The sequence below is a fragment of the Entelurus aequoreus genome, linkage group LG28, assembly GCF_033978785.1.
Source record: "Entelurus aequoreus isolate RoL-2023_Sb linkage group LG28, RoL_Eaeq_v1.1, whole genome shotgun sequence".
Classification (NCBI taxonomy): Eukaryota; Metazoa; Chordata; class Actinopteri; order Syngnathiformes; family Syngnathidae; genus Entelurus; species Entelurus aequoreus.
In genome coordinates this window covers 927,825-955,128 of record NC_084758.1, presented here as the reverse complement: position 1 = coordinate 955,128, position 27,304 = coordinate 927,825, and the positions used below count along the sequence as shown (strand labels likewise).

The 27,304-nt window shown below is 35.4% G+C and overlaps 1 protein-coding gene across 2 annotated transcripts in view; it reads left to right on the top strand.

Moving 5' to 3' along the window:
• LOC133644948 (protocadherin Fat 4-like) overlaps positions 1-26,828 on the top strand; it is a 99,565-nt gene extending 72,737 nt beyond the window's left edge. For both annotated transcript variants that reach the window (XM_062039712.1, XM_062039711.1), the window contains exons 9-14: positions 3,550-3,635; positions 7,337-7,516; positions 7,613-7,737; positions 12,743-12,960; positions 14,911-15,157; positions 24,369-26,828. In XM_062039712.1, the coding sequence (XP_061895696.1) occupies positions 3,550-3,635; positions 7,337-7,516; positions 7,613-7,737; positions 12,743-12,960; positions 14,911-15,157; positions 24,369-26,260 (2,748 nt within the window). In that variant the 3' untranslated portion in view covers positions 26,261-26,828. The remainder of the gene's footprint in view (positions 1-3,549; positions 3,636-7,336; positions 7,517-7,612; positions 7,738-12,742; positions 12,961-14,910; positions 15,158-24,368) is intronic.
• Positions 26,829-27,304: the final 476 nt, after the last annotated feature.

Genomic DNA, 27,304 nt, shown 5'->3' with positions numbered 1-27,304 from the left:
CTCCAGCAACTGACAAAGACCAGTAAGAAAGGTTTGATTAGGGAGACAAACAAACACAACAAAGGTTGTGTGAACAAAGAGCTCAACAAATGGAGTTTGACAAACGTGTGCGTGATTGGGACCGACGGTGGACTCTTAAATAGTTTCACACTCCTTCCAGCCACAAGGAAAACAATGAGCTGCTCTGCTCAAGTTTCCTCAGCGTCACACAACTTTCAAAGGCATGAAAAAAAATACCCAAAACAAATCCAGCTCACCGCGGCAAGACATGAGATATCTCGCCGCGTTTATAAGGCCTTTGATTGCTCCAAGTTCATACAATGTTCATGTGCTCCGGACATGTTTTATAGCGCGTCAGAAAGGGTTGTGCAGAGTGCTCCGTGTTTACTTAAGAAAAGGTGCAGTACCGGCTCATTTTTCTGGTTGTAATTGTCCTCTCAGCAGCGAGTGTGAGGACAGATTTACTGTAAGGTTGTACGGCCATGCATGCATTTGCTGGACACGTATCATTAAAGTCAGCAGTCATTCTATTTGCTCTCCTCAAGGGACAAGACGGGAGAAATGAAAGGTGGGAGTTGGGAATGTCACACACTACATGTTGGAATTCAGCAGCCAGACCGGCTGTAGAGCACACTCACTTGCCTTGCCAGATATTTACACAACACGTCTATTAAGAGTTGGGGAAATGATGGATTCTTGGTTGCCTCTTGATTGGACGACAAACGTCCACATATGGATTATTGAAGTATATGTTCAATGAGATGCTTGTAAAATGCAGATATAGCACAGAGATGAGATGCCGTGCTAAGCGCTATGCTCGGGCTGCAGCTATCCATTATTTTACTATTCCAGCACTCTATCGATTAGTTTGTTGGATGAAACACCCTTTATAGCCTCAATGCCTATTTTAAGGAAAATAGTTGAAATAAACAAAGATTTTTGTATTTGCAATAACCTTTATTATCTTTTTATTGTTTTACGTTCTACATTCCCCTTTTTTTTAACCTTTTATTTACCTTCTTTTGCCTCAGACAAGCGGTAGAAAATGGATGGATGGACCTTTTCTTTACCTTCCTTCTATTTAACTTCTTTTACCATTTATTTACTTTCATTTCCCTTTTTTACCTTCTATTTAACTTATTTTACATGTTGTATTCATACTTTTACCTTTGATTTAACTTCTATTTACATTCTTTAGCGCCTTGCATGGCAGCTCCCGCCATCAGTGTGTGAATGTGGAAATGGTGTCAAAGCGCTTTGAGTTCCTTAAAAAGGTATAAAAGCGCTATACAAGTATAACCCATTACATTCTTTAACCTTTTTTTACTTGTTTCCATTTGATTTACTACTTTTACCTACTATTTGCCTTCTTTTCACCATTTATTTACCTTCCATTTCCCTTTTACATTTTATTTACCTTCTTTTAACTTGTATTTACTACCTTTACTATCTATTCACCTTGTTTGACCTTTTATTTAACTTATTTGACTTTTGAATTGAATTGAAGTATTTATTTCAAACCTGCACAGTACAACAACACATTTGTTTTACATCTTGGCAGAGACATTTATGCAAGGCTTGAAAAGGGGTTGGATGAAGCAGATGTTTATAATATGATAATGATATTGCGATAATTCCCGACGGTTAGTAATACCATTTAATTGTTTAATGACCGAAAAACCGTCATTTATTAATGCATTTTCGGCAACAGGAAGTCAGGCGCATGCGCACTAGCGGTGTTTGGGTGGATGATCATGCCGGACCAACGACACCAACTTTGCTGCGAAGGTTTCCCCTCGGAGTAAACAAAGCCAAGCGCTTGGTTTAACCTCATTTTCCCTCGCTTCCCGCCGTGCGTTTAAGAGTCACTGCTGTGTTTAGATGGAGACAAGTGTGGACAATATTGGAGACACACTAAAAGTACACAGCCAAGGAGAAAAGTATTTGATGTTTTGCAGAAGGTGATGTGTCGTGAACGTTGTCACAACTTGTTTATAAAGTCTTTACTTTATTTAACTGTATCAGTCTTCAAATAACATCAATACTACCGGTAGCTATAATGTTCTGTCATCTCATCCAATTGAACGCAGGCGGTGAAGATGGTTTATTCGATGTGAGAGGTATCACTATGGTTTTTTTTGTTGTTGTAGGCCAAACTGTTGTACTTAACCACTAGTGAGGCGTTGGAGAAGAACAAAGCTTGTTTATTAGACTTCATCTTCATTAGCCAAACTGCTCTGTGTTTTATTTTGATATCAAAAAGTAAACACCAGGTTTTTTTTATATTAATAGTTTTTTTTCATGTCACTTCAAAAATCATTTATGTGACACATCATTTTGTTAATGTGTTATTGTGTACAGTTAATTCCTATATGACATATTTCTGCTCAAACTCATAATGGATCTGTCCCGATACATCATCTACAATCTACATGATGTATATAACTTAAAAAAAAAAAAAAAAAAAATTCTCTCTGTCAAAATGTAAAAATAGAGATAAAGGCATCAAGTAATGACAAAAAGCTGACAAGTCGATGTTATTAAAGAATAAAAAAAACCTAATATTTGTCTATAAATATATGGATAAAGTTTATCTATAGTCTTTTTATTAGACATTACAAATGACATTACCTTCACACCACAACACTATCAGTAATCATGATTTCAATATTGATAACAATAATCACAGCCCTAGATCTCATACATGAACTCCTGTAAGGCAACACTTGCCTTTACCTTAAAAAGTTTAAATTCGAGGCCTATAAATGGAAGCTTTTTTCTAATTGAACAATCGATTAATGGTTGCACCCCTACGCTAAGCTAGCTTGAAGAACAGAAGACTAACTGGAACTGTGTGACACCTGAGAGTAACCAGCTAGGAAAGGGAAATTAAGTAAATAAACAAAGAATATTGTGAGACTTAGATCAGGAAGAGTAGAAACCATTTTTATCATGACAATTAGTCACGTAGACACATAGCTTAGTGGGCTGCTACAGTGCTCACATATGTAGTTTTATATATATATATATATATATATATATATATATATATATATATATATATATATATATATATATATATATATATATATATATATATATATATATATATATATATATATATATATATATATATATAAAAGAATCTTTGTAAAAAGTGATTGTATTTCTTTCCCTCTGAAGATACAGTAGATCCAGTAATGCTAACTTAGGCTAACGGCAGCCAGGCTAACCAAAGCTACTTTCTTTAGCATATCATAAAGGAGTTTGGCCTCTTCCTGAGGCGATTGGGTTCCATGCCAAAAGCCTTAGAAGACGCAGAAGGTTTGGGCTGGAAAATTCCATTTTGAAGAGAAATGTCCCCAAAGCAGAGCGACACTGATGCAACACTCACTGAGCCAATCAGATCCCAGGATCCAACGCAGTCCTCTGATTGGTTGCCATCAGCCAATCAGAGCTCACTTCACTGGTGGCATAATTGAATGAAGTTTGTTGTATTTCTGTCATACGTGGTTTCAGTGAGGCTAATATTTGACTTGTGGTCCTCAGGCGGCGTCGCTGACGGTGGATCTGTGCGGAGAAAACCAGGAAGCAGGCTACTGTGCCGTCAGCAACGTGGCCGTGCACACCGACTGGTGAGGCCACACAACACCATGTCAGCATACAGCTGCAATATGCTCACTTCTTGCTTCATGGTGGACTTGTCTGTGCCCTAAAGCAGAGGTCTACCCCAAGAGGTATGGTAGTAAGTCAGCAAATAATAGGAGCTGGGTATGGTAGTAAGTCAGCAAATAATAGGAGCTGGGTATGGTAGTAAGTCAGCAAATAATGGGAGCTGGGTATGGTAGTTAGTCAGCAAATAATGGGAGCTGGGTATGGTAGTAAGTCAGCAAATAATGGGAGCTGAGTATGGTAGTAAGTCAGCAAATAATGGGAGCTGGGTATGGTAGTTAGTCAGCAAATAATGGGAGCTGGGTATGGCAGTAAGTCAGCAAATAATGGGAGCTGGGTATGGTAGTTAGTCAGCAAATAATGGGAGCTGGGTATGGTAGTTAGTCAGCAAATAATGGGAGCTGGGTATGGTAGTTAGTCAGCAAATACTGGGAGCTGGGTATGGTAGTAAGTCAGCAAATAATGGGAGCTGAGTATGGTAGTAAGTCAGCAAATAATGGGAGCTGGGTATGGTAGTTAGTCAGCAAATAATGGGAACTGGGTATGGCAGTAAGTCAGCAAATAATGGGAGCTGGGTATGGCAGTAAGTCAGCAAATAATGGGAGCTGGGTATGGTAGTTAGTCAGCAAATAATGGGAGCTGGGTATGGTAGTTAGTCAGCAAATAATGGGAGCTGGGTATGGTAGTAAGTCAGTAAATAATGGGAGCTGGGTATGGCAGTAAGTCAGCAAATAATGGGAGCTGGGTATGGTAGTTAGTCAGCAAATAATGGGAGCTGGGTATGGTAGTAAGTCAGTAAATAATGGGAGCTGGGTATGGTAGTTAGTCAGCAAATAATGGGAGCTGGGTATGGTAGTTAGTCAGCAAATAATGGGAGCTGGGTATGGTAGTAAGTCAGCAAATAATAGGAGCTGGGTATGGTAGTAATTTAGCAAATAATGGGAGCTGGGTAAGGTAGTAAGTCAGTAAATAATGGGAGCTGGGTATGGTAGTTAGTCAGCAAATAATGGGAGCTGGGTATGGTAGTTAGTCAGCAAATAATGGGAGCTGGGTATGGTAGTAAGTCAGCAAATAATGGGAACTGGGGGGGTGAATACGTTGGTGTTAATTAGTCGAGTGAATACATTGGTGTTAATTGGTCGGGTGAATAAGTTGGTGTAAATTAGTCGGGTGAATACTTTGGTGTTAATTGGTTGGGTGAATAAGTTGGTTTTTATTGGTTGGGTGAATAAGTTGGTGTTAATTGGTTGGGTGGATAAGTTGGTGTTAATTAGTTGGGTGAATAAGTTGGTGTTAATTGGTTGGGTAAATAAGTTGGTGTTAATTGGTTGGGTGAATACGTTGGTGGTAATTGGTTGGGTGAATAAGTTGGTGTTAATTGGTTGGGTGAATAAGTTGGTGTTAATTGGTTGGGTAAATAAATTGGTGTTAATTGGTTGGGTGAATAAGTTGGTGTTAATTGGTTGGGTGAATAAGTTGGTGTTAATTGGTTGGGTGAATAAGTTGGTGTTAATTGGTTGGGTGAATAAGTTGGTGTTAATTGGTTGGGTGAATACGTTGGTGTTAATTGGTTGGGTGAATACGTTGGTGTTAATTGGTTGGGTGAATACGTTGGTGTTAATTGGTTGGTTGTGGACCATCTTGCAACATGGCCTGAAACAACACATGATATGTGACACAAAAGTGTGTGTGTGGACCACAAAAGTGTGTGTGTGTAGTGTTATATGTGACACAAAAGTGTGTGTGTGGACCACAAAAGTGTGTGTGTGTAGTGTTATATGTGACACAAAAGTGTGTGTGTGTGTAGTGTTATATGTGACACAAAAGTGTGTGTGTGGACCACAAAAGTGTGTGTGTGTAGTGTTATATGTGACACAAAAGTGTGTGGACCACAAAAGTGTGTGTGTGTAGTGTTATATGTGACACAAAAGTGTGTGTGTGGACCACAAAAGTGTGTGGGTGTAGTGTTATATGTGACACAAAAGTGTGTGGACCACAAAAGTGTGTGTGTGTAGTGTTATATGTGACACAAAAGTGTGTGTGTAGTATTATATGTGACACAAAAGTGTGTGGACCACAAAAGTGTGTGTGTGGGCCACAAAAGTGTGTGTGTGTAGTGTTATATGTGCCACAAAAGTGTGTGTGTAGTGTTATTAGTGGAGCTTCATTTGTGTCTTCATCACCAAAGTAGTTTATTTGACATGAAATGATGCTGACAATTTTATTCAATGAAAATGTTTGTCTTAAAAAACACACATTCAGTTTATTCACACAAAATAATAACATCAATTATGTTGGTAATAAATAATTAAATAATGTATTTAAAATATAAATAATGACACAAATTACATATAAAAATACAAATCAATAAATATGAGTGTTTTTACTATTTTTTAAATGATAATTATTTTCTCAATTAAAGTCATTTTATGTATTTATTATTTCAATAATAAATAATATTAATTAATTGGCATATCCATCCATTTTCTACCACTTGTCCCTTTCGGTGTGGCGGGGGGTGACGGAGCCTATCTCAGCTGCACATGGGCGGAAGGCGGGGTCCCCCTGGACAAGTCACCACCTCATCACAGGGCCAACACAGATATACATAATTATAATATAAATAATGACACAAAGGATGTATGAAACAATACAAATCAATAAATGAGTGTTTTTATCATTATTATTTTCTCAAATAAAAAACAAATTTCATCTATTCATTATTTCAGTAATAAAAAATATTACATTACATAAAATAGTTATAATGTAATACAAATAAAAAATATAATGATTTTTTTTTGTAATTGTTGCCATAATTTAATCTCAATTAAAAACATGTTTAATTTTCTATTGTGGTAGTTAATAATATATTACTGAAATAATATTTTTATAACATAAATATTGATATAAAAGCAACAACACAAATTAATATGAATATTTTATTATACTGTAATTATTTTCTCAATAAAAAACAATTAGATTTTAAATGTTCTATTTCTGTAGTAAATAATAATATATCATTGAAATAATATGGTTATAATATAAATAACACAAATGATGTATAAAATACAAAAACATGTAATAGCTTTTTTATTGTAATATAATAATTTTCTCAATGAAAAACATATTTATTTATATTTAATATAAATGACAGAAATGATATAAAATTGAAAATAATTGTTAGGATGATTATTTTCTGTATTCAATTTTTTTTTATTAAGTAGTTCGGTAATATATAATATATTAATTAAATGTAATTTTAATATATATATAATTACACAAATAATATATAAATTGTTTTTTTATTGTTGATATAATTATTTTCTCAATCAAAACAAATTAATTTATCGATGTGTTATTTTTGGTAATAAATAATATATTAGTTAAATAATATAGTTCTGAATAATGACACAAATGATGTATACAAATACAAATGAATACTTGTAATTGTTATTGCTGTTGATATATTTATTTTTTCAATTAAAAACAATTCTTGAATACATTTTTTGATTATTCTGGTGTTAAAAAACAGAGAGTGTGTGTGTGTGTGTGTGTGTGTGTGTGTGTGTGTGTGTGTGTGTGTGTGTGTGTGTGTGTGTGTGTGTGTGTGTGTGTGTGTTAAAATGCTGCTTGCGTGACTCAAAGTGGTGTTTGTGTGTTGCAGGATTCTGGACGTGCAGCCCAACGGTCTGTGGGTGGGCGGCGTGGGGTCCTTGGAGTCCCTCCTCCATGGCCGCGGTCAGGTGGTGTCCCACGACTTTGTGGGCTGCATCATGGAGCTGGCCGTCAATGGCCGCCCGCTGGAGCCCAGTCAGGCGCTGGCATCGCGTGGCATCCTTGACAGGTGGGCTCGGGGCTCGGGGGCTTCCACCATCTTGTCCCCCTCGCTGCCATCTGTGCAATGGACTCTTTCAATATGGCCGTTGTTGCCCTGCCCTAGATGTCCCAGACTGGAGGGGGCGTGCACGGCCAGCCCCTGCAGACACGGGGGCACCTGTGTGGACCGCTGGTCGTGGCAGCAGTGCCAGTGTGTGGACGGCTTCACGGGCAAATACTGCGACAAATGTAAGCACACCTGCAAAAACTTCTTCTCACAGCCTTGGCTAACTGTTAGCATTAACACGCTAGCCTTTTTAGCTCATTTGCAACTATATACTTCAGAGTGAAATCGTTTGAGCTAACCTTTAGCATGCAATCTTTTTTTGAGCTAATCTTGCAGGTATGCCCCTCAAATTGAAATAGGTGATGTACATTAACTGTTAGCATGCTAATGTTAACACACCACTTTCTTTCCCAGCTCATTTTGCAAGTAAACACTGAAATATTTTCTTACTTCACATATGCTTACTGTTTTCTAGCTAATCTTGCATCTATAGCCCTTCATTTCAATTTTTGGGGTTATTTGACATACAATAACAGTTATAATGCAAACATTAGCATGCTAGCGTTAGCATTTTAGCTAAAGAACATGTCTTAGTATCAAATATTTCGTTACTTGACATACATGGACTGTTAGCATTCTAACATTAGCATGATTTTTCAAAATCTTATTTTGCAAGTGTACACTCTTTGCTAACTGTTACCCTGCTCTCTTTTTAGCTAATCTTGCTAATGTACAAATCAGATTAAATAGTTTTTTTTTACCTGCATGCTATTTTCTGAGCTCATTTTGCTGGTGTACACTTCAGAGTGAAATACTGGATGTATGCTAACCTTTAGCATGCTGTCACTTTTGAGCTCATTTTGCTGGTGTGCCCCTCAGATTGAAATATTTTGTTACTTCACATGTTAACTGTTAGCGTGCTAACATTAACATTTGAGCTTTTTTAGCTAATCTCCTAAGTATCAAATATTCAGTTACTGCTGTTAGCATATCATTCATTTGACTTCTGTTATTTAGTTAACTGACAATCATTGACTATTAGAAATCATTCATTTGACTTCTGTTATTTAGTTAACTGACAATCATTGACTATTAGAAATCATTCATTTGACTTCTGTTATTTAGTTAATTGACAATCATTGACTATTAGAAATCATTCATTTGACTTCTGTTATTTAGTTAACTGACAATCATTGACTATTAGAAATCATTCATTGGACTTCTGTTATTTAGTTAACTGACAATCATTGACTAGAAATCATTCATTTGACTTCTGTTATTTAGTTAACTGACAATCATTGACTATTAGAAATCATTCATTTGACTTCTGTTATTTAGTTAACTGACAATCATTGACTATTAGAAATCATTCATTTGACTTCTGTTATTTAGTTAACTGACAATCATTGACTATTAGAAATCATTCATTTGACTTCTGTTATTTAGTTAACTGACAATCATTGACTAGAAATCATTCATTTGACTTCTGTTATTTAGTTAACTGACAATCATTGACTAGAAATCATTCATTTGACTTCTGTTATTTAGTTAACTGACAATCATTGACTATTAGAAATCATTCATTTGACTTCTGTTATTTAGTTAACTGACAATCATTGACTAGAAATCATTCATTTGACTTCTGTTATTTAGTTAACTGACAATCATTGACTATTAGTCATCATTCATTTGACTTCTGTTATTTAGTTAACTGACAATCATTGACTATTAGAAATCATTCATTTGACTTCTGTTATTTAGTTAACTGACAATCATTGACTATTAGAAATCATTCATTTGACTTCTGTTATTTAGTTAACTGACAATCATTGACTATTAGAAATCATTCATTTGACTTCTGTTATTTAGTTAACTGACAATCATTGACTAGAAATCATTCATTTGACTTCTGTTATTTAGTTAACTGACAATCATTGACTATTAGTCATCATTCATTTGACTTCTGTTATTTAGTTAACTGACAATCATTGACTATTAGAAATCATTCATTTGACTTCTGTTATTTAGTTAACTGACAATCATTGACTAGAAATCATTCATTTGACTTCTGTTATTTAGTTAACTGACAATCATTGACTATTAGAAATCATTCATTTGACTTCTGTTATTTAGTTAACTGACAATCATTGACTAGAAATCATTCATTTGACTTCTGTTATTTAGTTAACTGACAATCATTGACTAGAAATCATTCATTTGACTTCTGTTATTTAGTTAACTGACAATCATTGACTATTAGAAATCATTCATTTGACTTCTGTTATTTAGTTAACTGACAATCATTGACTAGAAATCATTCATTTGACTTCTGTTATTTAGTTAACTGACAATCATTGACTAGAAATCATTCATTTGACTTCTGTTATTTAGTTAACTGACAATCATTGACTATTAGAAATCATTCATTTGACTTCTGTTATTTAGTTAACTGACAATCATTGACTAGAAATCATTCATTTGACTTCTGTTATTTAGTTAACTGACAATCATTGACTAGAAATCATTCATTTGACTTCTGTTATTTAGTTAACTGACAATCATTGACTATTAGTCATCATTCATTTGACTTCTGTTATTTAGTTAACTGACAATCATTGACTATTAGAAATCATTCATTTGACTTCTGTTATTTAGTTAACTGACAATCATTGACTAGAAATCATTCATTTGACTTCTGTTATTTAGTTAACTGACAATCATTGACTATTAGTCATCATTCATTTGACTTCTGTTATTTAGTTAACTGACAATCATTGACTATTAGAAATCATTCATTTGACTTCTGTTATTTAGTTAACTGACAATCATTGACTAGAAATCATTCATTTGACTTCTGTTATTTAGTTAACTGACAATCATTGACTATTAGTCATCATTCATTTGACTTCTGTTATTTAGTTAACTGACAATCATTGACTAGAAATCATTCATTTGACTTCTGTTATTTAGTTAACTGACAATCATTGACTAGAAATCATTCATTTGACTTCTGTTATTTAGTTAACTGACAATCATTGACTATTAGAAATCATTCATTTGACTTCTGTTATTTAGTTAACTGACAATCATTGACTAGAAATCATTCATTTGACTTCTGTTATTTAGTTAACTGACAATCATTGACTAGAAATCATTCATTTGACTTCTGTTATTTAGTTAACTGACAATCATTGACTATTAGTCATCATTCATTTGACTTCTGTTATTTAGTTAACTGACAATCATTGACTATTAGAAATCATTCATTTGACTTCTGTTATTTAGTTAACTGACAATCATTGACTAGAAATCATTCATTTGACTTCTGTTATTTAGTTAACTGACAATCATTGACTATTAGTCATCATTCATTTGACTTCTGTTATTTAGTTAACTGACAATCATTGACTATTAGAAATCATTCATTTGACTTCTGTTATTTAGTTAACTGACAATCATTGACTATTAGAAATCATTCATTTGACTTCTGTTATTTAGTTAACTGACAATCATTGACTATTAGAAATCATTCATTTGACTTCTGTTATTTAGTTAACTGACAATCATTGACTAGAAATCATTCATTTGACTTCTGTTATTTAGTTAACTGACAATCATTGACTAGAAATCATTCATTTGACTTCTGTTATTTAGTTAACTGACAATCATTGACTATTAGAAATCATTCATTTGACTTCTGTTATTTAGTTAACTGACAATCATTGACTAGAAATCATTCATTTGACTTCTGTTATTTAGTTAACTGACAATCATTGACTAGAAATCATTCATTTGACTTCTGTTATTTAGTTAACTGACAATCATTGACTATTAGAAATCATTCATTTGACTTCTGTTATTTAGTTAACTGACAATCATTGACTAGAAATCATTCATTTGACTTCTGTTATTTAGTTAACTGACAATCATTGACTATTAGAAATCATTCATTTGACTTCTGTTATTTAGTTAACTGACAATCATTGACTAGAAATCATTCATTTGACTTCTGTTATTTAGTTAACTGACAATCATTGACTAGAAATCATTCATTTGACTTCTGTTATTTAGTTAACTGACAATCATTGACTATTAGTCATCATTCATTTGACTTCTGTTATTTAGTTAACTGACAATCATTGACTATTAGAAATCATTCATTTGACTTCTGTTATTTAGTTAACTGACAATCATTGACTAGAAATCATTCATTTGACTTCTGTTATTTAGTTAACTGACAATCATTGACTATTAGTCATCATTCATTTGACTTCTGTTATTTAGTTAACTGACAATCATTGACTATTAGAAATCATTCATTTGACTTCTGTTATTTAGTTAACTGACAATCATTGACTAGAAATCATTCATTTGACTTCTGTTATTTAGTTAACTGACAATCATTGACTATTAGTCATCATTCATTTGACTTCTGTTATTTAGTTAACTGACAATCATTGACTATTAGAAATCATTCATTTGACTTCTGTTATTTAGTTAACTGACAATCATTGACTATTAGAAATCATTCATTTGACTTATGTTATTTAGTTAACTGACAATCATTGACTAGAAATCATTCATTTGACTTCTTTTATTTAGTTAACTGACAATCATTGACTATTAGAAATCATTCATTTGACTTCTGTTATTTAGTTAACTGACAATCATTGACTATTAGAAATCATTCATTTGACTTCTGAGTGAAGGTATGCTAACCTCGCAGGTAATTGCCTCAGATTCAAATATTTTGGCATACGTTGACTGTTAGCATGCTAACATTAGCATACTCGTCTTTTTTTTGCTCATTTTGCACTTTAGTGTGAATTATTTTGCTTCTTCACATATGCTAACTGTTAGCATGCTATCTTTAATGGCTAATCTTACAGTGTCAATATTTGGTTACTTGACGCATGCTAATGGTTAACATGTGGTATTAGCATGCTAGCTTTTTTTGATGAAACATTGACGTGCAAGTTGATGCGTGACGTTGTGGACGGCGTGTGACTTTATGATGACGTCTACTAGTTGCAAATGAGAGCCTTACCTGTGTCTGTGGCGCTCGCATGAAGGGAAACAAACGCTGAGTCAGCAGCTGGGCGTGACACTTTGAAGGAGATCATTGTGTGTGTGTGTGTGTGTGTGTGTGTGTGTGTGTGTGTGTGTGTGTGTGTGTGTGTGTGTCAGACATGACGGTGGACACGGCCTTGTCGCTGGATGGCAGCGGGCGCCTGGACTACTCCCTCAAGCAGAGCCCCAAGCGAGACGCCCTGCTGAGCCGCTGGCTGCAGGACTCTGACGCTGACGCCAACACTCCTGCACGTCTGGAGGTGAAGTTCAGGACTCGTGCAAAGAGCGGAACTCTGCTGCACGTCCAGGAGGGAAGCAACTACACCACCGTCAAGGTCAGGTCCTGTCCAACTAACTAACTGACACGTTAACTAACTGACTCATTAAATAACTAACTAATTAACTGACTAACTAACAGCGACAACTACACTATCTAACTGACTGACTAACCAATGAACTTTATTTGTAAAGCCCTTTAAGAAGAAGAACAAAGATGTACACCACAAACAAAGTAACATGGAAAACAGAACACATTGAAAAAGCTCATAGAAATGACCCGGAAGTCTATTTGTTAGATAAAAAGCAGTTAAAACAGTTTAAAGTCAAACGCATAACACTAACTGACTAACTAACAACAGCAAATACAGAACACTATCTGATCAACTGACTAACCAGTTAACTAACTGACCAATTAAATGACTCATTAACATTATCTGACCAATTACTGACTGACACATTTACTAACTAACTATGGCAAATACATAACACTAACTTACTAACAAATCAATCAACCAGACAACACTAACCACTGGGCTAGCTAAACAACTACTAACTAACACATTAACCAACCCACTACTTAACAAACCAACTCTCAAACTTACACACACACCAGCGAATATGTAACTGATAGTTAGTTATAAAGAAACTAGGGATGTCCGATAATGGCTTTTTGCCGATATCCGATATTCCGATATTGTCCAACTCTTTAATTACCGATACCGATATCAACCGATATATACAGTGGTGGAATTAACACATTATTATGCCTAATTTGGACAACCAGGTATGGTGAAGATAAGGTACTTTTTAAAAATAATAATAAAATAAGATAACTAAATTAAAAACATTTTCTTGAATAAAAAAGAAAGTAAAACAATATAAAAACAGTTACATAGAAACTAGTAATGAATGAAAATGAGTCAAATGAAGTGTTAAAGGTTAGTACTATTAGTGGAGCAGCAGCACGCACAATCATGTGGGCTTACGGACTGTATCCCTTGCAGACTGTATTGATATATATTGTTAATATTAATAACTGTATCCCTTGCAGACTGTATTGATATATATTGTAGGAAGCAGAATATTGATAACAGAAAGAAATGGGGGAGGGAGGTTTTTTGGCTTGGTGCAGTAATTGTAAGTGTATCTTGTGTTTTTTATGTGGATTTAAAAAAAACAAAAAAAAAACGATACAGATAATAAAAAAAACGATACCGATAATTTCCGATATTACATTTTAACGCATTTATGGGCCGATAATATCGGCAGGCTGATATTATCGGACATCCCTAAAAGAAAGCCAACTAACTAATAGAGACAAGCAAATACGTAACGCCAACAAATACGTGAATAGATCAAACAAATTCACCAACCAATCAATAATGGACTAACTAATTAGGACAATTCATACCAGTAACTAACATACACTGGCAAATACACAACTCTAGGCCAGTGAATGGACAACTAACTAACTAACTACCCAACACCAACCAAAAAGTAACTCGTTAGCTAAACAACTATCTGAGTAACCAACTAACTAATCAACAGCTAGCAAACCAACACCTGAAAAAAATAAGCAAATGACTGAACAAATATTCAAGTTAGCAAGTAACTAAGGAACACATAACCATAACAGCTGTGGTCAATATGACACAAACTAAACAACACAATAGTTAAGAGAACTAAGGAGCAAACGTACTAACTAACTGATGAATAAAAAATCACCAGCAAATAGATAACATACAAACTATTTAACTGTAACCAACACTAACTAAACAACAAACTACATCATCCAAATAACTAGCCGACACAAGCAAATGTGTTACACCAACTAACTAACCACTATTTAACTAACTAACAGACAGTGGAGGCCTCCTGATCACTTTTGGCCTTCACAAACAACTGAAAGTCATGTTTGGTGGATGGAACTTCAAAATAATGACACAGCAGCTGATTTCAAAATAAAAGCTTTGTGAGAGAAGTGATGCAGTTGTGTTCTCCCCCAGCTGAGGAAGGGCAACATCCACTACGTGTCGGAGGCGGGTGCAGGTGGCAAGGTGGAGCGCAGCGTGGGTGAGGTGGTGATGTCAGACGGTCAGTGGCACGTCTTGCTGCTGCTCAGGAACTGCACCACCACTCTGCTGCTGCTGGACCACACCCACGCTCGCCTCATACACCACCACACACACCACTTTGGAGGGCTGCACGTCTCCACCTTGTCCCTGGGTGGAGTCCCGGGTGGAGCCGCCGCAGGTCAGTAGCAATGCACAATAACACCACCAATGCACAATAACACCGTCAATGCACAATAACACCATCAATGCACAATAACACCATCAATGCACAATAACACCACCAATGCACAATAACACCATCAATGCACAATAACACCATCAATGCACAATAACACCATCAATGCACAATAACACCATCAATGCACAATAACACCACCAATGCACAATAACACCATCAATGCACAATAACACCACCAATGCACAATAACACCATCAATGCACAATAACACCACCAATGCACAATAACACCATCAATGCACAATAACACCATCAATGCACAATAACACCATCAATGCACAATAACACCATCAATGCACAATAACACCATCAATGTACAATAACACCATCAATGCACAATAACACCATCAATGCACAATAACACCATCAATGCACAATAACACTGTCAATGCACAATAACACCATCAATGCACAATAACACCATCAATGCACAATAACACCATCAATGCACAATAACACCATCAATGCACAATAACACCATCAATGCACAATAACACCATCAATGCACAATAACACCATCAATGCACAATAACACCGTCAATGCACAATAACACCATCAATGCACAATAACACCGTCAATGTACAATAACACCACCAATGCACAATAACACCATCAATGCACAATAACACCGTCAATGCACAATAACACCACCAATGCACAATAACACCATCAATGCACAATAACACCACCAATGCACAATAACACCACCAATGCACAATAACACTGTCAATGCACAATAACACCATCAATGCACAATAACACCACCAATGCACAATAACACCATCAATGCACAATAACACCATCAATGCACAATAACACTGTCAATGCACAATAACACCATCAATGCACAATAACACCGTCAATGTACAATAACACCACCAATGCACAATAACACCATCAATGCACAATAACACCGTCAATGCACAATAACACCACCAATGCACAATAACACCATCAATGCACAATAACACCACCAATGCACAATAACACCACCAATGCACAATAACACTGTCAATGCACAATAACACCATCAATGCACAATAACACCATCAATGCACAATAACACCATCAATGCACAATAACACCGTCAATGCACAATAACACCATCAATGCACAATAACACCACCAATGCACAATAACACCATCAATGCACAATAACACCGTCAATGCACAATAACACCATCAATGCACAATAACACTGTCAATGCACAATAACACCATCAATGTACAATAACACCATCAATGCACAATAACACCACCAATGCACAATAACACCATCAATGCACAATAACACCATCAATGCACAATAACACCACCAATGCACAATAACACCATCAATGCACAATAACACCGTCAATGCACAATAACACCATCAATGCACAATAACACCGTCAATGCACAATAACACCACCAATGCACAATAACACCACCAATGCACAATAACACCATCAATGCACAATAACACCGTCAATGCACAATAACACCACCAATGCACAATAACACCATCAATGCACAATAACACCATCAATGCACAATAACACCGTCAATGCACAATAACACCGTCAATGCACAATAACACCGTCAATGCACAATAACACCATCAATGCACAATAACACCATCAATGCACAATAACACCATCAATGCACAATAACACCATCAATGCACAATAACACCATCAATGCACAATAACACCACCAATGCACAATAACACCATCAATGCACAATAACACCATCAATGCACAATAACACCGTCAATGCACAATAACACCATCAATGCACAATAACACCACCAATGCACAATAACACCACCAATGCACAATAACACCATTAATGCACAATAACACCGTCAATCCACAATAACACCACCAATGCACAATAACACCGTCAATGCACAATAACACCATCAATGCACAATAACACCATCAATGCACAATAACACCATCAATGCACAATAACACCGTCAATGCACAATAACACCATTAATGCACAATAACACCGTCAATGCACAATAACACCACCAATGCACAATAACACCATCAATGCACAATAACACCGTCAATGCACAATAACACCATTAATGCACAATAACACCGTCAATGCACAATAACACCATCAATGCACAATAACACCGTCAATGCACAATAACACCATCAATGCACAATAACACCATCAATGCACAATAACACCATCAATGCACAATAACACCATCAATGCACAATAACACCATCAATGCACAATAACACCATCAATGCACAATAACACCGTCAATGCACAATAACACCATCAAGCTCCAACAGCTTTGAAGCAAAAGGCTGCTTGAAAAGTAGAAAATGAGTGATTGAAGTGTAAATAAAACACAATCAATAGTAGAATAGTAGCAATGATTGAAGTGTAAATAAAACACAATCAATAGTAGAATAGTAGCAATAATAGCAATACATGAAACACAAAATAACACAAACAATTAGAAGTTAAAACATGTTCACTAAAAATTGTGATTAAAATCATAAATATGAGTGATTAAAATAATAATAATAAATGAGTAATAATAATAATAATAGCAATAAAGATGAAAAAGAGTGTAAAATGTTGATCAAAAAGATAAATACACCTGATATCAAATATGGATAATAAATAAATAACATCAAAAAGTAAGAATAATATAAATGGAAATAAAAAGAGTAAAGATGAAGAAGAGTTGAAAAAAGCCTGATTAACATATAAATACAAACATCAATTAGTACAAATGAATAGTGGTAATATTAGCAATGAATAAAACAAAAAATAACAGAATAATGGTTAAAAAATGTAAATAAGTCTGAATAAAACATAAATAATAAAACAAAGTAGTAATATTAACAATAAATACAATATTTCGTAAAAAGCCAGATTTAAAAACTTTAAATATTAAGAATACCAGTAATATCAATAAATAAAACAGAAAATACCAAAATAGAATATAAGAGTTTAAAATAGTTGATAAATAATTGTGATTAAAGTACAAATAATAAATATATACAAATACTAAGAATAACAGTAGTAATATCAATAAGTAAAACAGAAAATAGCAGAATAAAGAGTTAAAATAGTTGATAAATAATCCTGATTAAATAAATAAATATTATCAGTTGCACACTAAATGAATGAAAGCTTCTGAGACCATGTTGGACTTATGAATGAAAGCTTCTTGTATGTATGTATTAATATATGTATCATACATGTATGTATTCTGTCTCTCTCTCTCTCTCATAATATATATATATATATATATATATATATATATATATATATATATATATATATATATATATATATATATATATATATATATATATATATATATATATATATATATATATATATATATATATATATATATATTATATCTATATCTATATCTATATATATATATATATACTATGATGGCGGTGTATGAATACATGTATGTATTCTCTCTCTCTCTCTGTCTCTCTCTCTCTCTCTCTCTCTATATATATATATACCGTAATTTCCGGACTATAAGCCGCTACTTTTTCCCCCTCGTTCTGGTCCCTGCGGCTTATACAAGGGTGCGGCTTATTTACGGCCTGTTCTTCTCCGACACCGACGAAGAGGATTTGGGTGGTTTTAGTACGCAGGAGGAAGACGATGACACAATGATTAAAGACTGACTTTTCATATACCGGTAGGCTGCTTATTTTGATAACGTACAGGCGAGCACTTTGTATTACTTTGCAGCGTTGTATTATTTGTACTCTGCACGAATGCTGTTCGCCATGTCAAAGATGTGAAAGTTTGATTGAATGATTGAAAGATTTATTGTTAATAAATGGGACGCTTTGCGCTACCAAACAGTCATCTCTGTCCCGACAATCCCCTCCGTGGTAGCAGGAACCCCTCTATACTACGCTAATTACACTATATACTACGCTAATTACACTATATACTACGCTAATTACACTATATACTACGCTAATTACACTATATACTACGCTAATTACACTATATACTACGCTAATTACACATCAAAACCCTGCGGCTTATAGTCGGGTGCGGCTTATATATGGAGCAATCTGTATTTTCCCCTTAATTTAGCTGGTGCGGCTTATAGTCAGGTGCGGCTTATAGTCCGGAAATTACGGTATATACCTATATATATAGATATATATGTCCAACTATAATGGCGGTGAAACAAAAAGGCCTACATACATACTTAGTTCCAAGTGGTGGATTACTACATGCATGGCATGCAGCAGTCAGTCTTACACAGTGAGCTAGTCTGCCTTTCTTTTCAACACAACATGTTGACATTCTCCCTCTATCATACTTCACTGAGTAGTAGTAGTCCTCCATTATGAACACGATCTTTACTTGACAAAACCCAGCATAGACCAGAGGTTAGGACTGCTGACTCGCAATGAAAGGTACTGGGTTCAATACCCACCCTGCTTCATATTTGTGGCAGACTGTACAATAATATAAGTGTGTTAACTTAACAATAATATAAGTGTGTTAACTTAACAGCTTCAACTTAATTCCTGTCTGTCATTTTTGTTAAACCATTGCAATTTATTTCTTAGGAAGCCTCAAATAGACATATTTCACTAATGATTTTGCTTTTGGCCTATACATATGAACATATATATGTTTATACATATGAACATACATACATATGTATAAACATGTATGTTCATATGTATATATGTTTATATGTATGTATGTTCATATGTATGAACATGTGCATATATATGAACATATGCACATGTTCATACACATGTTCTTACATATGAACATACATATGAACATATGCACATGTTTATACATATGTACATACATATGTTCCTACATATGAACTTTCATACATATGAACATACATATGTTTATACATATGAACATACATATGAACATACATATGAACATATACATATGAACATATGCACATGTTTATACATATGTTCATACATATGAACATACACACATGTTCTTACATATGAACATACATATGAACATATGCACATGTTTATACATATGAACATACATATGAACATACATATGAACATATACATATGAACATATGCACATGTTCTTACATATGAACATACATATGTTTATACATATGTTCATACATATGTTTATACATATGAACATACATATGTTTATACATATGAACAAACATACATGTTCATACATATGTTTATACATATGAACATATGCACATGTTCTTACATATGAACATACATGTTTATACATATGTTTATACATATGAACATACATACATGTTTATACATATGAACATACATACATATGAACATACACACATGTTCATACATATGTTTATACATATGAACATACATACATGTTTATACATATGAACATACATACATGTTTATACATATGAACAAACATACATATGAACATACACACATGTTCTTACATATGTACATACATATGAACATACATATGTTTATACATATGAACATTCATACATATGAACATACACACATGTTCATACATATGTTTATACATATGAACATACACACATGTTCATACATATGTTTATACATATTAACATACATATGAACATACATATGAACATATGCACATGTTTATACATATGAACAAACATACATGTTTATACATATGAACATACATATAAACATACATATGTTTATACATATGAACATACATACATATAAACATACATATGTTTATACATATGTTTATACATATGAACATACATATGAACATACACACATGTTCTTACATATGAACATACATATGAACATATGCACATGTTTATACATATGAACAAACATACATGTTTATACATATGTTCATACATATGTTCATACATATGAACATACATATAAACATACATATGTTTATACATATGTTTATACATATGAACATACATACATATGAACATACACACATGTTCATACATATGTTCATACATATGAACAAACATACATATGAACATATGCACATGTTTATACATATGAACAAACATACATGTTTATACATATGAACATACATACATGTTTATACATATGTTCATACATACATATGAACATACACACATGTTCATACATATGTTTATACATATGAACAAACATACATGTTTATACATATGTTCGTACATATGAACATACACACATGTTCTTACATATGAACATACATATGAACATATGCACATGTTTATACATATGTTCCTACATATGAACATTCATACATATGAACATACACACATGTTCTTACATATGAACATACATACATATAAACATACATATGTTTATACATATGTTTATACATATGAACATACATATGAACATACACACATGTTCTTACATATGAACATACATATGAACATATGCACATGTTCTTACATATGAACATACATGTTTATACATATGTTTATACATATGAACATACATACATGTTTATACATATGAACATACATACATGTTTATACATATGAACAAACATACATATGAACATACACACATGTTCTTACATATGTACATACATATGAACATACATATGTTTATACATATGAACATTCATACATATGAACATTCATACATATGAACATACATATGTTTATACATATGTTTATACATATGAACATACACACATGTTCATACATATGTTTATACATATGAACATACATATGAACATACATATGAACATATGCACATGTTTATACATATGAACAAACATACATGTTTATACATATGAACATACATATAAACATACATATGTTTATACATATGAACATACATACATATAAACATACATATGTTTATACATATGTTTATACATATGAACATACATATGAACATACACACATGTTCTTACATATGAACATACATATGAACATATGCACATGTTTATACATATGAACAAACATACATGTTTATACATATGTTCATACATATGTTCATACATATGAACATACATATAAACATACATATGTTTATACATATGTTTATACATATGAACATACATACATATGAACATACACACATGTTCATACATATGTTCATACATATGAACAAACATACATATGAACATATGCACATGTTTATACATATGAACAAACATACATGTTTATACATATGAACATACATACATGTTTATACATATGTTCATACATACATATGAACATACACACATGTTCATACATATGTTTATACATATGAACAAACATACATGTTTATACATATGTTCGTACATATGAACATACACACATGTTCTTACATATGAACATACATATGAACATATGCACATGTTTATACATATGTTCCTACATATGAACATTCATACATATGAACATACACACATGTTCTTACATATGAACATACATACATATAAACATACATATGTTTATACATATGTTTATACATATGAACATACATATGAACATACACACATGTTCTTACATATGAACATACATATGAACATATGCACATGTTTATACATATGAACAAACATACATGTTTATACATATGAACATACACATGTTTATACATATGTTCATACATATGAACATACATATAAACATACATATGTTTATACATATGTTTATACATATGAACATACATACATATGAACATACACACATGTTCATACATATGTTCATACATATGAACAAACATACATATGAACATATGCACATGTTTATACATATGAACAAACATACATGTTTATACATATGAACATACATACATGTTTATACATATGTTCATACATACATATGAACATACACACATGTTCATACATATGTTTATACATATGAACAAACATACATGTTTATACATATGTTCGTACATATGAACATACACACATGTTCTTACATATGAACATACATATGAACATATGCACATGTTTATACATATGTTCCTACATATGAACATTCATACATATGAACATACACACATGTTCTTACATATGAACAAACATACATGTTTATACATATGTTCATACATACATATGAACAAACGTACATGTTTATACATATGAACATACATATGTTCATACATATGAACATATGCACATGTTTATACATATGAACAAACATACATGTTTATACATATGTTCATACATACATATGAACATACATATGTTTATACATATGTTTATACATATGTTTATACATATGAACATACACACATGTTCATACATATGTTTATACATATGAACATACATATGAACATATGCACATGTTTATACATATGAACAAACATACATATGAACATACATATGTTTATACATATGAACATATGCACATGTTTATACATATGAACAAACATACATATGAACATACATATGTTTATACATATGAACATATGCACATGTTTATACATATGAACAAACATACATGTTTATACATATGTTCATACATACATATGAACATACATATGTTTATACATATGTTTATACATATGTTTATACATATGAACATACACACATGTTCATACATATGTTTATACATATGAACATACATATGAACATACATATGAACATACACACATGTTCCTACATATGAACATACATATGAACATATGCACATGTTCTTACATATGAACATACATACATATAAACATACATATGTTTATACATATGTTCATACATACATATGAACATACACACATGTTCTTACATATGAACATACATATGAACATACATACATGTTCATACATATGAACAAACATACATATGAACATACACACATGTTTATACATATGATTGATATCAACCATAGATATGGTTGACATCCACATCAACCATTGCTTTTGTTGATGTACATACATACATACATACATACATGGATACATACTGTATGTATGTATGTATCCATGTATGTATGACATGAATGAAAGGTTGTTACAGTGAGACAATGTTATTATTATGTCCAACATGTAGTATGTTTGGGAAGTCACAGAAGCAGAACTTTGTGTCCTGGCAGCGTCTGATAGTTTCTGTTTTGTGTGTGTGTGTGTGTGTGTGTGTGTGTGTGTGTGTGTGTGTGTGTGTGTGTGTGTGTGTGTGTGTGTGTGTGTGTGTGTGTGTGTGTGTGTGTGTGTGTGTGTGTGTGTGTGTGTGTGTGTGTGTGTGTGTGTGTGTGTGTGTGTGTGTGTGTGTGTGCAGGTTTCGACGGCTGCTTGGCCTTCGTGAAATACAACAACCACAACCTGCCGTTTGCCGGAGAACACCATCTTGTCACCTTAACGCGGACAAGTCCGTCAGTGAAGATGGGCTGCAGGGGTCCTGACCTGTGCGGGAGCGCCCCCTGCTGGGACGGCCTGATGTGCATCAACCAGTGGTACGCCTACCAGTGTGTGCCACCAGGCGACTGCACCTCCAACCCCTGTCAGAACCACGGGAGCTGCGTGCCCGAGCCCCATTCCGGTTACTCCTGCGCCTGCTCCCAGTTCTACACCGGCAAGACCTGCGAGACCCTGGTGGCGTGTTTGGGTGTGCAGTGCCCACAAGGAACCTCCTGCAAGACGGCCAACAACGGCGGCTTCATCTGCAGTCCAAACCCCGTGACGGAGGCCATGGTTCTGCCTATTTGGGCGGTGCCCGCCATGGTGGGGAGCTGTGCCACCCTGCTGGCCTTGGTGGTGCTCGGCCTGATCCTGTGCAACCACTGCAGAGGCCGCAACAACACCAAAGTGCCAAAGGAGCCCAAGGACAAGAAACCCAAGGAGAAAAAGAAAAAGAAGAAGAAAGGCAGCGAAAATGTGGCCTTTGATGACCCAGACAACATCCCGCCTTACGGAGACGACATGACGGTGCGCAAGCAACCGGAAGGTAATCCAAAGCCGGACATCATCGAGAGGGAGAACCCTTACCTGATCTACGATGAATCCGACATCCCTCACAACAACGAGGCCATCCCCAGTGCCCCGTGCGCCCCCTGTAGTGGTCAGGAGGCGGACATGGAGCACTACGACATCGACAACGCCAGCAGCATCGCTCCGTCTGACGCCGACATCATTCAGCACTACAAGCACTTCCGCAGCCACACGCCTAAATTCTCCATCCAGAGACACAGTCCGCTGGGCTTTGCCCGCCAGTCGCCCTTGCCCCTGGGCGCCACCAGCTACACCTACCAGCCGCAGTACCAACAAGCACTTAGATCCACCCCCCTAAGCCACTCCCACTCGGCTTGCCCCACCCCCAACCCTCTTTCCAGGCACTCGCCGGCCCCCTTCGCCAAGCCCTCCTCCTCCTTTTACAGAAACACTCCCACCAGGGAGCTCAACCTGGCCCGCCGCGAGGGCAGCCCCAACGACATGTGCCAGCCACCGCCCATGTTCAACTACGCCACCCGGCTGGGCAGACGCAGTAAGAGCCCGCAGGCCATGGCCGGCCACGTGTCTCGCCCCGGCAGCCGGCTGAAGCAGCCCGTGGAGCAGATCCCCTTGGAGACGGGACCCCCCGTGGGGCTCTCCATCGAGGAGGTGGAGCGGCTCAACAACCCGCGCCCTCGCAACCCCAGCATCTGCAGCGCCGACCACGGCCGCTCCAGCTCGGAAGAGGACTGCCGCCGGCCGCTCTCGCGCGTCCGCAACCCCGCCGACGGCATCCCCGCACCGGAGTCGTCCTCAGAGAGCGACTCGCACGACTCCTTCACCTGCTCCGAGATGGAGTACGACCGGGACAAGCCCGTCTGTTACGGCGCCCGCGTCCCCAAACTATCGCAAGTCAACGAGTCGGACGCGGACGACGAGGATTACGGCGGCAGACTCAAGCAGAGGCGGTACTCCAGCCGGCGGGCGGAGGGAAGTCCCGGCGTGGCTCAATTCCCCCCCGGCGAGCAGCACAACACCCTGCCTCACAAAGTAGGGCCTCCGGGCGGGGGCTTCAACTGGGACCACCTCCTAAGCTGGGGTCCCGGGTTCGGACATTACGTGGACGTGTTCAAGGACTTGGCCATGCTGCCTGAGGACGCGGCGGCGAGAGACATTGAGATGAAAAGTGGCGATGGCTCTGTAACTATTCTCACCGAAGGAGAAGCCGAACAATACGTGTGAGGAGGATATTTATTTGGCTGGGTGGGAGCTTCTGAATAACAGACGACTTGAATGCAGTAAGGCGGCGCCTTGCGAGACCTCCAAGCTTGCCAGCCTTTGGAAACCAACATGGCCGCTGCCTCAACTCTTCTGTGCTGATGAATTCCTGGCCTGCACCATCGCTCCAAGAGCGAGGATGGAGCACGCCGCCTGCCTTACGGACATTTGAGGATGGCAGCATGGAGGCGCGGGGTCAACATTGCTCACGTGAAGGACCAGAGGACAAAAGAAAGACTGAATGTGTGTATATTGTTGTTGAAAGCCTCATTTGTCATCCACGTCCTGGTCCTGGTCCTTCGCCCTCCTTTTTTCTACCTTTTATTAACTTAAAACTACTTAAGCTGTCTTTTTATTCATATTTTTCACAAGCCGAAAAGCAAACGTGTTCTTACTTTCGGGGAAAGTAAGGGTTTAAAAAAGCCTATTTTGTGACATCTGTTACATGCGTCGTGTAACGTCCCCATTTTCCACTTTTTTATAAAACTATAACATATAACATGTTGTATGCTTTGTACCTGTAAAAAGACAATAACAGAATAAAAATATTTATTTAAAGCTGCTTGTACAAACTCATTGTTTGCACCTTTTTTACACTTCACAATACATACGTACATATATGTATACAAACATGGATGTGTGTATATATATATGTATATATATATACAGGTAAAAGCCAGTAAATTAGAATATTTTGAAAAACTTGATTTATTTCAGTAATTGCATTCAAAAGGTGTAACTTGTACATTATATTTATTCATTGCACACAGACTGATGCATTCAAATGTTTATTTCATTTAATTTTGATGATTTGAAGTGGCAACAAATGAAAATCCAAAATTCCGTGTGTCACAAAATTAGAATATTACTTAAGGCTAATACAAAAAAGGGATTTTTAGAAATGTTGGCCAACTGAAAAGTATGAAAATGAAAAATATGAGCATGTACAATACTCAATACTTGGTTGGAGCTCCTTTTGCCTCAATATATATACATACATACTTACAC